Here is a 16535-nt window from a genome sequence, read left to right as displayed (position 1 = left end):
TTTAGTATATTCATGCTCTCTTTACATGTACAGGTATGACTGTTGTATTAGAGTTCTCTGCAACCAGTCATGAAAAGATGATCAGTTTTGATATTGTGTTTTGTGTTTTCATAGAAAAAAAGAAGCATTAGACTTCCATGGAATTGAAGAGTAAGGTACAAACAAGCATTATTACACCCATTGCCACATCACCCTTTGCTCCCCACCCAGCATGCTGACGTGGTCAAGAATGCCTGCATGGCACTGTCCAGTCTGGTGGCCGAGTCTGAGGAGAGTGCGTACCTGGCACACAACTCGGATGGCATCAACATCGTGGCCAGTGGCTACGAGGTCCACAAGGGCAATCCTGACGTGGTGGAGTATGTGTGCTCCTTCTTCATGGACCTTTCAGAGACTGGTGAGCATAGACTAGTTTGGGACAAACACAGATTGTATCGTTGGGTGAAAGTTCATTTTGTCACAATCAGTTACAAAGTACCTATTCGTGATGAGACTTTCACCTACTAGATCTGTAGGCTTCTTCAGATCGAAAGCTGTGAGAGAGTCTTCCCACCAGCCGACGTAGCTGGTGCACGCCGATTTGAGAGAATGGGATCATATATTGAGGAAAGTGAGTATTGTGCCAGATCTCAGTTGAAGGTTTTCCCTTGTTGTTTTCAAATGTGGATGGCTTCCCTTATCCAACGTGAGGTCTTTACAGAGTCTCTGGCTAGGATGGAACACTTCCTCCAGTCGATCTGAAAAAGCCTACAGATCCAGTAGACGAAAGTCTCATCAAAGAACAGGTAATTTGCCACTGATTGTGACAAAATGAACTTTCACCCAGTTGATATTCCAGTCAGATGAATCTTTTCAGCGAGATTGTATCGTCTCCTTGCCAAGGGTGGACCCCAAGTTAGCCTTGGTTTCAGGATGATTGTGTGAAACTGAAGCTATTGAATAGATGATGTTTGATTTATGCTAAAGAGCTGCTAACTTGTATGTTCTTAGAGAATGTAGAAGTTTTTCCTTTGTCAAAACTAAGATTTTTTTTTTTTTTTCATGAAAAACAGATTTTTCTCTCATGTGATGTATGGTATATGTTGTGAACAATTTTTTTATGCCTGTGCCACAAAGTGGTGCCGGAGGCATTATTTATTTTTTTAAAACAGAATTACAGTTTTTGACTTCAAAACTTGTCTTCACTATGCATCAGTATATCTTTAGATCTGCAGAGGTTTTGCATCCTGATGCTATTTCTTCTTTCATTGTCCTTAAAATTGTTAAATGATGGATGAGGTTTATAATGGCAAAGTGCAGTAATGAAGAGATCAGACAAAGGCAAAAACTGATGTTTTGGTGTGGCAATGTCAAACTTTGGGATTTTTTTGATTTTTTTTTTTTTTTTGATTTTTCCTTTTTGTTACTAATGATTAAGAGCCCAAGGCGGAAACTTCCCCAGTTCCTCTCTGCGAGCAACTTCACATATTCATTGTAACACAATACAGCCCATACAATTACTGTGTACTCTTGGAAACGAAAAATTCTTATGGTGCAGGAAAACAAGCATAAGTACATGCATGAATGCATGTGCACATTTCATGCATTTATACAACTTGCATCATACATGTGACAGCAATGTCATTGACACTGGTGTTCATCTAATTTCTCTTTTGTCTGTCTGATACAGAGGAAATCTTGGAGGACATGAAGGCCAGTGCTAAGATCAAGGACATTATCAAGGAGGTCAAGGTCAAATATGCATCTAATGAGGTAGGAGGAGGGTGCATACAGTTATCAATTGTAGTTGGTAATGATGTAGGACACTGAGAGCATGAATATTGTGATGTATTTAGATCTTCTTCTTTTTTTCTTCTTCTTCTTTTTTTTGTTAATCCGACCACATAGCATCACAGCATTCCAATCAGCATTGACTTGCGATAATTGCATTTTCATGGCTAGAATGCTGAGTGTATTTATCACTTGTTGCTGCAATAGGCAAGTCTACTGGATGCATTTAGTTTAGAAGCTATGAGATTATCATGGGAAACATGAATTCATAATGGCGGCAAACAGAACACATTGTGTCTCTGGTGTCCTGGCGTATTCAGTAGGTATTATTCCATTTTCTGCAATACACATTTTTCTCATCCTTCTGTCGATCTTACTCTATCCTCTTCATTCTCTTTCTTTTGTTGCTTATTTCTTTGATCTCACATTATTTTCACTTCCTTCTCTCTATTACAACTGGATGCACCTTTGCCCCTGTGGAGTTGAAAAACAGTTTGCATTGGATGCAGACCACAACATTGCTGTGCTTTTGAATCAAGTGCCCCACTGTTCTTATATCATTTTTATAGAATATTTATATTAAAAAAACAACAACAACAACAACAACAAACATTTTTAAAAGAAATGTCTCCAGTGCATAGAATCTTTGTGTTCAATTACATGTCAGTGTGCTGCTTCAACAGAATGATGGGACTGCTATGCTATCAGAAACTGAATACATTGTACAGCATACCTCGGTAGACTTTTTGGAAAATGCTACTAAGGGACTTAGGACTTGAACGAAATAATAGTACCTGGAGAATAAATTACCAATGCTGTACATTTTCTGTGTTGGAAATTTTAGTTCTCATATATGTGATTTTCAGCTTGCTTTGGACCACAACTTCAGAATACTGTTACAGTGTTATGCAGTGTAGTTTTCAATGGGAATACTAGAGAAACTGACCCAGAACACACATGTGATCATTGGACAGTAACATCCACAATGTCCTAGTTCATCACGTTAACCATAAACCCACATTCAATTATTGTGTATCAGACAAGTCTGAATTCTGGTCATAGATCATTGTACAGTTAAACTCGCATAAGTCGATCTTCTCGGGACTGAGCAAAACACATCGACTTAGGCGAGTTTCGACTTGTACGTAAGTCGAAAAAAATCGACTTAAAGTTACACCACACGTACAGTGTACATGTATGTTGTCTACTCTGGAGCCGAGAGCTGGGGCGGTGTGCCCGATATTTGCCCTTCAGCAAGACACTTTATCCACATTGATGCAGGCTAGGGCTCCACACTAACTTTTATTTTGGTGGCCCCAAAATGATTGATTTTTATTTTTTGGTGGCCCGAACAAAAAAAAAACAAAAAAAAAACAAGCAAAACTAAATCGGTCCTACGTTCGGTGCGAAAGTTACCGTTATTTATTTCTGATTGTAAAAGCAATCATCCACCATTTACAAGTATTTTAACACCTTCCGGAGCCGAATGTTGCCGTTAATCATTTTCAAATGTAAAAACAAGCAACCGACATTCATTCTAGGATCTTACGGAGCTGAATATCATCCTTATTCATTTCCGAACGTGAAAGCAAACATCCGCTTTTTATTTCATCATCTAAATGAGCCGATTGATACTGTTAATCATTTCCAAATGTAAAAAAACAATCTGTTACTTATTTTAGCATCGTACGGAGCAGAATATTACCATTATTCGATCTCCAAATTCAAAAGCAAACACCCGACATTTATTTTATGATCGTAAGGAGCCGAATGTTACTGCTGTCCACTTCCGAAAGTGAAATGAATCATCTGACATTTATTTTGGCATCTTCAGGAGTCGAATGTTACATGCTATTTACTTTCGAACGTAAAAGCGAACTTTCGGCAATTATTTCATCATCGTACTGAGTTGAATACCATAGTTATTAATTTCCGAACGCCAAAGCAAACATTCAACATTTATTTTAGCATCTTCCGGAGCTGAATGTTATTGCTATTTACTTTCGAACATAAAAGCAAACATAAGACATTCATTTTATCATCGGACGGAGTTGAATACTATTGTTATTCATTTCCGAACGTTAAAGCAAATATCAAACATTAACGTTACCATCAAACGCAGCTAAATGTTACTGTTATTCATTTCGAAATTTAAAAGCAAACATCCGACAGTTATTTAGCATCGTATGGAGAAGAATATTACTGCTATTCACTTCCGAACGTAAAAAACAATCATCTGACATTTATTTGAGCATCTTCTGGAGCCGAATGTTATTGCTATTTACTTTCGAAAGTAAAAGCAAACACCCGACATTTATCTCATCGTCGTACGAAGTTGATTATTATTGTTATTCATTTCCGAACGTCAAAGGGATAATTCGACATTTACTTTAGCATCTTCCGGAGCTGAATGTTAATGTTATTTACTTTCGAACGTAAAAGTAAACATCCGACATTTATTTCATCATCGTACGAAGTTGATTATTATTGTTATTCATTTCCGAACGTCAAAGGGATAATTCGACATTTACTTTAGCATCTTCCGGAGCTGAATGTAATTGTTATTTACTTTCGAACGTAAAAGTAAACATCCGGCATTTATTTTATCATCGTATGGAGTTGAATATCATTATTTTTCATATCCGAACGTCAAGGCAAACATTTGACATTTATTTCAGCGTCTTCTGGATACTTTTTTTATCCTTATTCATTTCCGAACGCAAAGTCAAATCTCTGACATTCCAAAAGTATAAGCAAACATCCGACATTTATTTTAGTATTATACGGAATCGAATATTACCGCTATTCATTTCCAAAATTAAAAGAGCAAACATCTGACATTTATTCAGCATCTTATGGAACCGATTGTTACCGCTTCATTTCCAAAACTGAAGGCAAACATTCGGCTTTTTTGGTGACCCGGCGTGCGTTTTTGGTGACCCCGGTCGCAAATTAACCATTCGCGAAATCGTGATTCGATTCGCGAAAAGACTCCGCTAAATATAAGGCATAGATCGCTACACTCGGCAGGGGCTACGTCATCCTTTCACCAGGTATCGTTACAAAACCAAAATCTCGCGTGAGTTCTTGCGTTACCTATCGTTAATTTGCGCTAGGGATCGTTACTCATCGTTGCTACAAACGTTAATTTTCCCGATCGTTAGTTTGCGTTACTAACGATTCAGGTGAAACCGCTTGCGTTAATGAAACGTTAATGTTTATTTACGCAGTTTCTTTTGGTATATACTGTATGTAAACAAAAACTGGCATCTCGTGATTTTGACAGTGATTTATTACACAATAAAATCTTATTCGACTTAGGCACAGTGAATTCAATGGTTTTTCCGTGAAAGTGTTCTTGGAATTTCATCGACTTAAGCGAGTATTCGACTTAAAAAATTCGACTTATGAATGAATTAATACACGTAAGTCAATGGGGAAAAATCGGGACTTTTTAAAATTATCGACTTGCGCGATTATTCGACATATGCGATGTCGACTTAGGCGAGTTTAACTGTATATGGTGCACCACGCAGGGAATAATTTTCCAACTCAAATTTGATTTGCAATTTCAGCTGATGAAAAATATTTCAAATGGTATGCTGTATATATCTATGGAAATAAACAGCTACACTAAAGTTAGCTTGTGTAGCAGTGGTGTAAAAATGCATATCAAATTGCGATGCGATGCCAGGAAAATTATTCCCTGTGCGGGAAGTGAGTTTCTGTGCTTATTTCCAACTCTTTGACAATGTTGCCTTCCCTTTTTACAGGACATCATGGGCCCCATAGAGGTGGTGGAGGCCAAGATAACGGGCGGTAAACCTCCCCCGAACAGACCCAGCTCAGCCAGGCCCAAGGGCAAGTAGGAGGAGGAGATCAGCTAGCACCGTCTCCGAGCCATCACTACTTCACCCCAATCATCGACAGGTGGTGCATTTCAGACGTCAGGCTGCCACAAGAGCTCCATGCTAGGAGAAGACAGCTTGAGTAGTGACCTGATACCAGCAGTGTGCTAACCTGCCCTTTCTGTTGTCATGGCGATTGGAGACAGAGAGAGTCTACTCCTGGATTGAAGAGCCTTGGATGAGGAGGAGATCGGCGAGTGAGAACAAAAAAATCGAGACCAATTTTCATCAGATTTGTGCTGTCTGCTTGTCCTGTCTTTTCATTAGTTGGCAATACAATGTCTGCAAGCCATATGTGCATTTTGCTGCTATGTCTTAAAGAAGTGGTATTAACGTAATATATTTCTCCTGGCATAACATGTCTACTAGAGCCATGTTTAAGCATGATTCTCAATCTAACTGGTGTTGGATGACAAATTCGAATTCTATATATTTGAACTCACCTGGATCTACATGTTGGTACTTTGCTCATCCTGTTTTCTTTATTGTGTATGTGTTGACCTGGTGCAATTTGCTTAGCACTGGAACAAAATCACTGTAATATTTTTAAGTTAGCCTAAATACGAGGTATTAATGTTCCTTACAAGAACAAAAATTGAAATTGAATTACATGTTCTCTCTGTGTGAGAGATATATGAAGTCTAGAGAGTAAAGAAGTAGAATATATACAAGTTCTAAAAGAGGATATAGATGCACCTGATTCTTGACCTACACAATGACTGTCTGTGTAATGTAGATATAGGACTGACTAGACAAAGCTTGTATCAGAACTAATTTTTCTTTTTGCATCCAAACATGTATGTAAAGGGCGGGGATGCAGTGTGTGTGTGCATGATTAGACTGTGCACATACCTGTGATCATCACATTTTTTTCACTCTCAAACAAGATAATGGTCAGTGAATGTCCAATTTCCTTACACTGATACTTACAATTGTTCAATTGGAGCAATAGGCCTGTTCAGCTTTCAAGTTGTGATAAGATTCATTGCTTTTGTGGCTTTTAAATTGTAATTTGAAGAGCATTCAATTAATCCCTTCACTCCTTATTCCCAGTACTTCCCAGTGATTAACATTCAAATTTTCTGTCAGTTTTATTGGAGAAAAGTGCAGTCATTATTCACAGAAATAGTATTTACCTAATTTTTCTGCACATTTACAATCATGAGTAGGAAATGTGTAGGCACATGAACCGCTTGTCTACAGGATGTGAAATTTGCTCAATTAGCACATCAATCCATGATTTAGGATCCTGGAAGCAGTTGAAAGAGATTTGAGGGGTGGGGGGACTGGGACACGGAGAAGGCTGTATTCCACAAGGCTCCACCATCACTGATCTCTTGTCTACAACCTAGGTGACTCACTTTTGGTACAAAATTGGTATCCTTCATACCTGCAGGGTATAATACTACTGTAGGAAATTTGTATGGGTGCAAGGGCAGTTCCTGTGTATGTCACTGACTGCAATCAGGTGGAGGTTTCAAATGAAGTTACAAAATGCAGGAGCCTTAGGGTATTCTGTATGCATTTATATAAATTTGATGGGTAAAGTTTGGGGTCATACTTTGATTTCTGATCTCCTCAAATATTGTCACTTGGGCAACAAGACCTCATATCTACGAAATGTCAAGTGTTCAGGAGAGCAAGAAAAAAAAAAAAGATTATGGCAGCTGAAGCTGTATATAAAATTGGATAGCCTTTCTTTTGGCATGCCGTAGTGGCATTTCTGGGGTAAGACAGCTAGGATTTGGACAGAATATCACTTAACTGATTATCTGGCCATAAATCCCAAAAAGTCATTCTCACCAAAATTTTAGATACAAGGTCTTGTCGTTCCCAATGACGATATGCCAAAATGATATCTATTATCTTTTTATCTCATTCTCACCTGAAGCTGTCGTACATACCTGAGTCTTGATGCGAGTCTATGTCTTTTTTTTTTTTTGAAGCTCAAATAGATATATTGGTTTCAGTGATGTCTGTAGTAGTTGTGAAGGTTACACACAGTTTTCAGAAGATGCCGCAAAGTATTTTCATTCTGTTGATTCTGACTGATTATCATTGCTCTGTTTTGTGTGTGTATGTGTGTGTATGTGATTATTTTGATGGATATTACTGGTATGTGTGCTTCATCTAATTTCCATCCATTCTGATTAATCTATTGGCACATGATTCCTTTGTTCTTTATTGTTGTCTCAATGGGTTCTTGTGGAAATTGCATGTAGATATATTGCACTTTTTGATTTTTACTCAGATACCAGAGTCTATTATAATTGGAGAAATATGTATATCTTGGCGATTATGTCTATTCTATTTCATATCTATATTCGTTTGTAGTTATGATGTACACATATATATGCATGTATTGCTGCAAATCTGTCATCGATCTTCTATGTTATCTTTGTTTAACAAATGTGCATTTGGGCGCTGTCTTGTATACCCATACATCCTGGCATATAGTAATTTTTGATATTCACTGTTCTGCATGCACAAAGGGATGCCCACACTATTGGGCATACAAGCATTTGATCAATTCAGTGGATGCCTATTACCATTACCAGATGTAAGATAGAGAATGTGATAAAACCACTATGAGCCTTTTCCCCCTTCTGCTTCCACTTCCAAAAATTGCTAAGAGCATCAATGAAACAAATATTAGTGGAGTGCCTTAAGATGAAAAGTGTAAAATGCATGCAGTATGCACTTGAAGTATATAGGCCAATTCTCTTGGGATTTATGGTTCCCTTGATGTGACGACCGTCCATTGTACCACACCTTGATTTTATGCAAAAAATTTACAGCGGTCACCTTGATGTGATCTAGTCTGCTATTAACCGTCCACTTTGCCGTCCAACTGTGCAGAATGCAAAATTGTGTACTACCATAATATGATGTATTCATTTGTATGATACTGTTGTAACCAAATTTTGTAGTAATATTGAATAAGTAACAACTGACGCATCACAAGTATTACAAATGTCCATTTGATGGGAAGAATTATAGCTTATGTATTTTTCTCAACATGAATTTTGATGTCTTAATATAGATATGTGAAAAGGAAAATAAACTGTGATGAGAAATGTGAGATTTAATGTAATTTTGTTCAGAGCTGTTTGCATCTCACAGCTGATGCTATGTCATTTCAAGAAATGTATTTCCATAATGTAAGCATGTTGACAGCATAAGAGCATTTTATAAGAGGGGAAGCATTTTGCCATGGAATTTTGCGGGCCAGATTTTATGACCCTTTTGACCCATGGGCAGTGATGTCTCTTCCAAGGTGCCTTCAAATCAACTGTCCAGGAGCAAATTACAGATTTGAGCAGTACTGTACAAAACAAATCACATTTTCAGACATATCCTTTGGTTTGTATCGTACCTAATCTTCTGTCTTTTTTCTGGCATTATTTGTCTTTAAAGTGCAGCCAAGTGTCTTTCGCCTCAGTACCAGTCTGCCATGAAATGATGCATCATGATTTTGTAGATATACATGTAGGTGAATTCGTCTGCTGTACCTCTTTGATTTAGTCTATGTCAATTGTAAATCTTACCTTCAAATTACTTCATGCATTGCAACACTCAGAAATGATGAGAACTATTGAAATAATCATCTGTGCCTTTTGAAATTCCCAGATTTTGTATTCATTACATTTTTTGAATGTCAAGTGAAGCAGTATATTCATTGTTTTGGTGTTAAATGTTCATCAAAGTATAGCCTACAAACAAAATGGTGATATTGCAAGAAACATTACAGGAGCCAGCAAACAAATAATGACCACATTTTAATGCTGTAATGAATAGTTTAGTACAGAACAATGAAGTGTAATGTATCATATGTGTCAGGCACGTGGATTTTGCAAAGACGTGTACTGTTTAAAAGGCAGATATCTTGTTTGTGTGTTTGGTTGTTTTCTTTGGAGTAGCATTTCGAGCAAAATATGGTGAATAAATCTTGACTCTTGTGCATGTCAGTATCATTCTTGGGGCGATACCCAACAATAAACAGCATCATTCCACCTGTATACCAACACAGCTGTGGTTCTTTGTGCTTATTGTTGTTGTTGTTGTCAATGTAATGTTCACTATGAGCAAAGTGAGCAGTACAGGGATGAGTCCAGGAATTCCGTAAAGGGGGGGGGGGGGGGTGCACCTTTACAAAATTAAAGGGGAGCACACACGCCCCCTCCATTTCTCTTTTTATTTCTTTTGTTTTACCTAAAAATAAGGGGGACGCACAGTGCACCCCCACCTGGATCCGCCATGTCATGACGGTATATCAGACTCGATATAGATTCATTGCATTTATCAAAAGATAAATTCCGTTTCTCATTACAGAGTTGCTAGCGTTAACACACGAGGGTGCTTACCCATCCATACAAATGAATCAAAACTTGGATCATTTTCTGAATACACTCTGTACAATGTCGAACGTGTTTGCCTGTTTATAGGGAGCCTTAGATTTTCGCGACGGGGACGTTCACAGGGGAAAAAAAAAAAAAAAAAACTATTTTGAGCATGCTCAAAATCGCGTATCAAGGTCGATTTATTTATAGCTTGCGTTTCACTACGCGTTAATTATGTGCTATTTTTACGTCCGTGCTATTTTTACGTCCCCTCAATTCACGACGTAGGGAGCAGTTACATCATGCACCGATCATAATGGGGGCGCCATTTTATTTTTTATAGGTTGCGTCCCAGCGTAATCTAAAGCTACTTCTCAACACGACGCAAGGAAGAGGAGAACGTCCAGCTCAAGCGTCGTCTCAAACGTCCGCTCCGCAAATCTAAAGCTCCCTATTGACACCTGTTGGAACTGAAGTTTAGCCACACGTAACGATTAGTAATGGCGTATTAGTTCAAGTGATATTAATCTTGAAGATCACGATGAATGACGTAAGACTTATTAAACTTCTGCATATAAACAGCCAAGAAGGAGTGCATTTATCAATGGGAGCATCATTTACCACTTGTCACGTGACTTTCAGGATTCTTTTTTCCCCTGATGATCACTGTGATTTCAGTTGCAATCCATCGCGTACCAAGAAATACTTATTTCCACACAATATACGATATACAATCATTACCTAATTTTCAGACTATCCGGCCATATTGTACATCAAGTAAACGACCATAGTTTTCGATTGCAAAAGGAAGCTCGTATCTGTAGTTTCATTTGAATTCTGTGTGCTTCCACGTAATCTTTATTGTTAAAGCAAGGAGGTGAGAGGAAATTACCTGCTTAAAGCTAGGTTCCCTACTAAACTTTCATATACAGCACTTATACCCATTGATAAACTGGATGAGAGACGAAATAAACATACTTTACATATTATATATAGAATTGCACACAAACTTTGTCCGAAAAATAAATATGTTTCAATTCAAGATTTTCAGATATAATGTAAGGAATTCATCGTTGAATTTTGTGTTACCTCCGATTAAAACTTGTTTTAAACATAAAAGTTTTACATATTCTGGATCAATACATTGGAATAAGTTACATGTACCATTTGAACTGAAACAAAAACCAACGTTTATAAGCTTTAAAATGCACTTGGCCGAAGCTGCTAATAGACAAATGAAATGAAATGAAATGAAATGAAATGAAATGAAATGAAATGAAATGAAATGAAATGAAATGAAATGAAATGAAATGAAATGAAATGAAATGAAATGAAATGAAATGAAATGAAATGAAATGAAATGAAATGAAATGAAATGAAATGAAATGAAATGAAATGAAATGAAATGAAACGAAACGAAACGAAATGAAATCTAAAAGCAGTTGAGAAGCTATGTGTTTTCAACTCTTTCTTTGCTCAATGTGTTTAATGACCCACGAAATGTAGTCTATGAGATTTTAACCTTATTATATATCTACACTCTTACTTAAACTAACTTACTCGGTATCATCAATTTCTAAGGTTTCCTACTTCTGTTCAAATGAAAAGAGGACAGTCAGACGATGTGGAGTTATATGACCCGGGGTCTGATCTCGAATGTGTTCTTGGAACAGACGCCAGTAGACAGTCGAGAATTCTGACAGTCCCAACGCTGCAACAGCCATACATTCAGAATCCTTTATCTTGTTTCCTCCCAGAGTTAAGCCGATCTCTTATTTCATTACGCTAATAGTTTCATAGAAAGAGCTCGCTCAAGGAACAAAAAACAAAACAAAACAAATGAACAAAGATAACACATTGCAGAACGTGGTGCTTATCCCTCAAGAGCAAAATATTATCAATCTAAGTGAAGTATGGCGAAGTGGACCTGTTTACAAATTTAAGTGGGGTATAACCTTACATGTCTTGAGGGCCCTTGGAAAATTGTTTTCAAGGGTTTTGTTGTTGTTTACCTTTATTTTCTTTCTTTCAAATCCCTTGCCTCTATTAACTTGCCAAAGGCGTTCCAGTCGATGCAAAACGTTTGCTCAATTGAGTATATGGTCATTTATCGTTCGACATTCGTTTTCGATGAATTGCCCCGAAACGCAGACTACTCGCCGATGGACAGTGAATATAATGAAGCCGTGCTCAGTTTCCAGGGCAACGCGTGAGCGACGTCATCTCATTACGTCACGACTTGCGTGACCTCAAGAAGAGAGGACAGCGGCGTTTAGTAAACCAACATAGACTAACAGGGGAAGACAAAGGAAAAAACTCCAAGGGGCTCATTTTTCACGCGATATGGAATATCAACCCTGTCCCTCGTGGGGACGGGATTCATATCTTTAACGATGAAAGACGAAGAGTAGGGAAGATGGTGTCGACATTATAGATTTAGATTCAGTCTACAGATGCTTCTCTCAGAAAGAACTACATTTTGTCCTTATTCTTTCCCCCAAGACAGATCTACACAATCTTGTAGACTAAAAATGACAGTAGAAGTAGCTTATAGCATTAAAGGTTTGTTGTTGTTGTTGTTTTGATTAAATCTATGATAATGGCGATGATGATGATTATTATTATACTAGTAGTAATGACGAGAATGGTAATAATCAGAAACATAATAAGTTTTTAAACATAATCATAACCATATACTGACGGCATATTGTAATTTCCCTTTTGAAATTTTCTCTGTGTTGACGTTGACTTTACTACCATTATAATTATGCCAACCGCAGCATTGCCAAGTGGGTTTTATATCATTATAACCATTTTCACACCTAGGTCAAAATGAGGAACGTTGTGGGTAAAAGCTGTGAGGTCTCCAGTATCTTCTGGACAGAGATTTCGTCCGAGCGAAGTACGCACCCGGACAGGGTTTGACCTCAGGATATACTGTTGCACTGTCCAAAGTAGCCTAATCCATGTATTTCGATAACCAGTAACTTAGTAAGGAAATAAGCGGCTGCGAATTGCGGTGAACGTCCTTGCATGCCATATTCGTATTCCACGGCGTTAATTTGCCAGTGAAATTTGAGTCATTTACGTTTATCCCCAAAAAATGCCTGTTACCCGTTTCCGTTGTGTGATTGATGCGTGAGATTATGTCAAGCAAATATTATTGACACCACTGCGAAAATGGAAGATTATGAAATACTTTTAATTTCCTTTCTCCCTTATATTTCTCTTTCTCTCATTTAGTCCTTATACTGATAATCTTGCCAATGAGTAGGAAGTAATTTAAACTGTAAATGAATGTACAGCTTTTTTTCCATTCTTGATTTCTTGATTTCTTTATTTTTTTCTTTAAATCGACAAACACCTCATCACTGTTGACTGAAGGAATCTTGAGTGAGAACATTATAGGGTAACTACCGGTTAATAAAATCTGATAGTTTTTTGCTCTGTTTTAAGTTTCGTGAATCCTTTTTCTTCAGAATATAGATTTTCAAAAAAAAAAAAGTAGAAGAAAAAGATACCCATGCCTAAAGTTGGAACCCAGCCATGTTCTACAGTCAAGAATCTTAGCCTTTCGGAAAAACAATAGCAGATGGAAAATTAACCCTCTGTTTCATGGGAGCACCCCCTCCCATTATTTGTTGTTTTTATTTTTAACACGGTTTCGTAATTAGGTCTGATTTCGCCCGTAGACCGGCATGTTCATGAAAATGTCCAGTGCCCATGACGAAGATTAATTGATTTCTGTTTTTACTTTTTTCTGATTGCTGGAGGCGAATTTCAGCTGCTATTAGGAGGTCTTTGAAAATGAGGGTGTGGCACGGCAATATCACTCCATGATTATCATCAACCACACGAATAGGCCTATGCTGCTGAGTAATGATGATGATTTATAATCATGTATAATGTATGTATGTATGTATGTATGTATGTATGTATGTACAGTATGTACAGTATGTACAGTATGTATATATATATGTATACACGTATGTATGTGTATCTATTACCGTATCTAAGTATCTATCTACCTACCTACCTATCTATCTGTCTATTTATCTATTTATCTATCTATCCATTTATCTATCTATCTATCTATCTATCTATCTATCTATCTATCTATCTATCTATCCATCTATCAATCTATCTATTTATCTATTTATATGTATGCATACGCATAATATATGTATATTATATTTTACCCTTATATGATGGGTGTGGACGTTGTTTCGCAGGTGAGGGCTGTCAGCTGCCATGCCGACACACGAACTGAACTGCACGACGTTGAACGAATGCCGGTGATTATGAAAGCAATATTGCACCTTCGATTCAGTTCTAATGTGTCATTTCATAAGAAGGAGAGGCAATGAAACATCAAGATGAAAAGACGCACAGAGAGAGATGGAGATATAAAGAGAATTGAGGGACATGGAAGAGAAATACAGATAAAAAGAGGGAGAGAGAGAAAGAAAAATGGTGAGGGATACATCTTTATAAGATCGCATTCAACACTTCGATGGTTAGGGGGTATTTCACTGAGCCGCGAACGTTTGCGAACGTAGCGAATTTGGGATTTCGCCAGGGTTCGTAAAGGGTTGCAGAAGGTTCGTTAACAGTTGCAAGAAAGCTCGCAAACGGTTTTTATTGTCGCAAACAGTTTTTCTTGTCGCAAAGAAATTTTGAACATGTTCAAAATTTCTTCGCGAATTTGTATTTTCACTAACAGTTGCAAACATTCGCAAAACACTCGTAAGAATTCGCAAACGGTCGTAATACGGTGTCGCTAACATTTTTATTTGATTCGCCACTGCTAGCGAACAAGTAACCATAATAATCCTATATAAAAGCTCCTGAAACAGGCAAGGTTCCACTCTAAGAAAGTTCATGAAGCTCTTGACATCTCCATAATGTAATTGCTGCAAAAGCTTTTCATATTGACCAAAGTCTGTCCTCTGCAACAACCACTCTCTGACCCAAACAGTCTTTCTTTTCTTCTTCCCCTCTTGTTTTTCTTCATCTTCTTTCTGTTAAGCTGCAAGATAGCTGTATAGCAGCCAGAAAAAGCAGCTCTTCAAGGCTAGCAGCACGTTGAGCCTCTTCTTGGCAGAAATTCCTTTCCATATTCTGGAAATCCATCTTGAACGGTGGTCACGTGAGAGATCTGAATGCAGTGGAAGGTTGTACGTTCGTTTTATGGGTCTGACCATACATACTCGCCTGATACTTTTCCAAGTCCCAAAACATTCGCAAATTGTCGAAAGGGATTTGCAAACAGTTGCTAATATATAGTTGCAAAACTGTCGCTAACATTTGCTAACAGTCGCTAATAGTCGCCACCTGTGTTTCGCAAACACTTTCGCAAACATTCGCTCAAGTGTTGCTAACTGTCGCTAAACACCGCTTAGAGTCGCTAACTGTCGCTAATGGCAGAAGCGAACCTTGATTTTTCGCTAACAGTCGTCAGAAAAGTTGACGAATCTCAAATTCGCTCCGTTCGCAAACGTTCGCCACTCAGTGAGATACCAGCTAATCGCATCTCATTGCACTCGCTCGCAGACTGGAGACAGTTCTCCTTTTGCAGAACTGGCGTCAGGGAATCATTTTTACACTCTTGAGAATCAATGACATAGCTTTCTTGAGACATTTACCTCTCTTTTTGTATTCATTCTGGAGGAGTCGATCTGAAATGAGACTAGCTACTTCCCGCGAAGTGCCTCCTCCACAGCCACTCACGTACATTTCATATCAGTTGTCATGGCAACAACGAGACAATGTAACGGCGATTCTTTGTAATCTTCAGTGATGAACGTTGGAAACAGACTACGGCAATTCCAATGACTCTAGAAAGGACGAGATGTTTCTGAAATCGAATGACCTACTCAGACAAGGGTAACTACATAAGCATTACGTGCGTAGGTCTACACACATACAGACACACAGACGCGCAAGCACACATTAAACACACCCACACAACACCTATGGTGTGATATATAACACATAGTTATTCAATCACATTTAGAGCTCAACAGAAACGGCACATGCAGCTCTAGCAAAATGAAAAGATATATATATATATATATATATATATATATATATATGTGTGTATAGACATGTTGCGAATTCACGTATTGGCTCCAATATAATGAAGAATCAAGAAATAAACTAGTAATGCATTATTTCGCCAATAAGAATGAGTTTATTGAACAACTCAAATTTTCGGTGGCCTCCACCTTCTTCAGGAGTCTCGACGGGGAAATGCATTACTAGTTTATTTCTTGATTCTTCGTTTTATATATATATATATATATATATATATATATATATATATATATATATATATATATTATGATATGGAGTCATACAATATTGTTTCATTGAATCTGTTTGTAACGGTTATTTTCCGAGAATTCACGAATTGGATACCGTATACATGGTATACACACCATTGGATCGTATAATCTGTGTCACCAATTATCTTCCAGAGGTTATACGAGGATAACGAAGATAAATTATATCTTTC

General features: G+C 37.6%; 1 protein-coding gene across 1 annotated transcript in view; it reads left to right on the top strand.

The window, feature by feature from the left end:
- Nucleotides 1–9703, top strand: part of LOC140240375 (serine/threonine kinase-like domain-containing protein STKLD1) — a 42736-nt gene extending 33033 nt beyond the window's left edge. Inside the window, exons 20-22 of the mRNA XM_072320145.1 lie at nucleotides 211–397; nucleotides 1670–1752; nucleotides 5544–9703. Of these exons, the coding sequence (XP_072176246.1) occupies nucleotides 211–397; nucleotides 1670–1752; nucleotides 5544–5639 (366 nt within the window). The 3' untranslated portion in view covers nucleotides 5640–9703. The remainder of the gene's footprint in view (nucleotides 1–210; nucleotides 398–1669; nucleotides 1753–5543) is intronic.
- Nucleotides 9704–16535: the final 6832 nt, after the last annotated feature.

This window comes from Diadema setosum, chromosome 17 (genome assembly GCF_964275005.1).
Source record: "Diadema setosum chromosome 17, eeDiaSeto1, whole genome shotgun sequence".
In the NCBI taxonomy this organism is placed as follows: domain Eukaryota; kingdom Metazoa; phylum Echinodermata; class Echinoidea; order Diadematoida; family Diadematidae; genus Diadema; species Diadema setosum.
The sequence above is the reverse complement of the archived record's forward strand: the minus strand, read 5'-3'. Positions and strand labels throughout refer to the sequence as shown.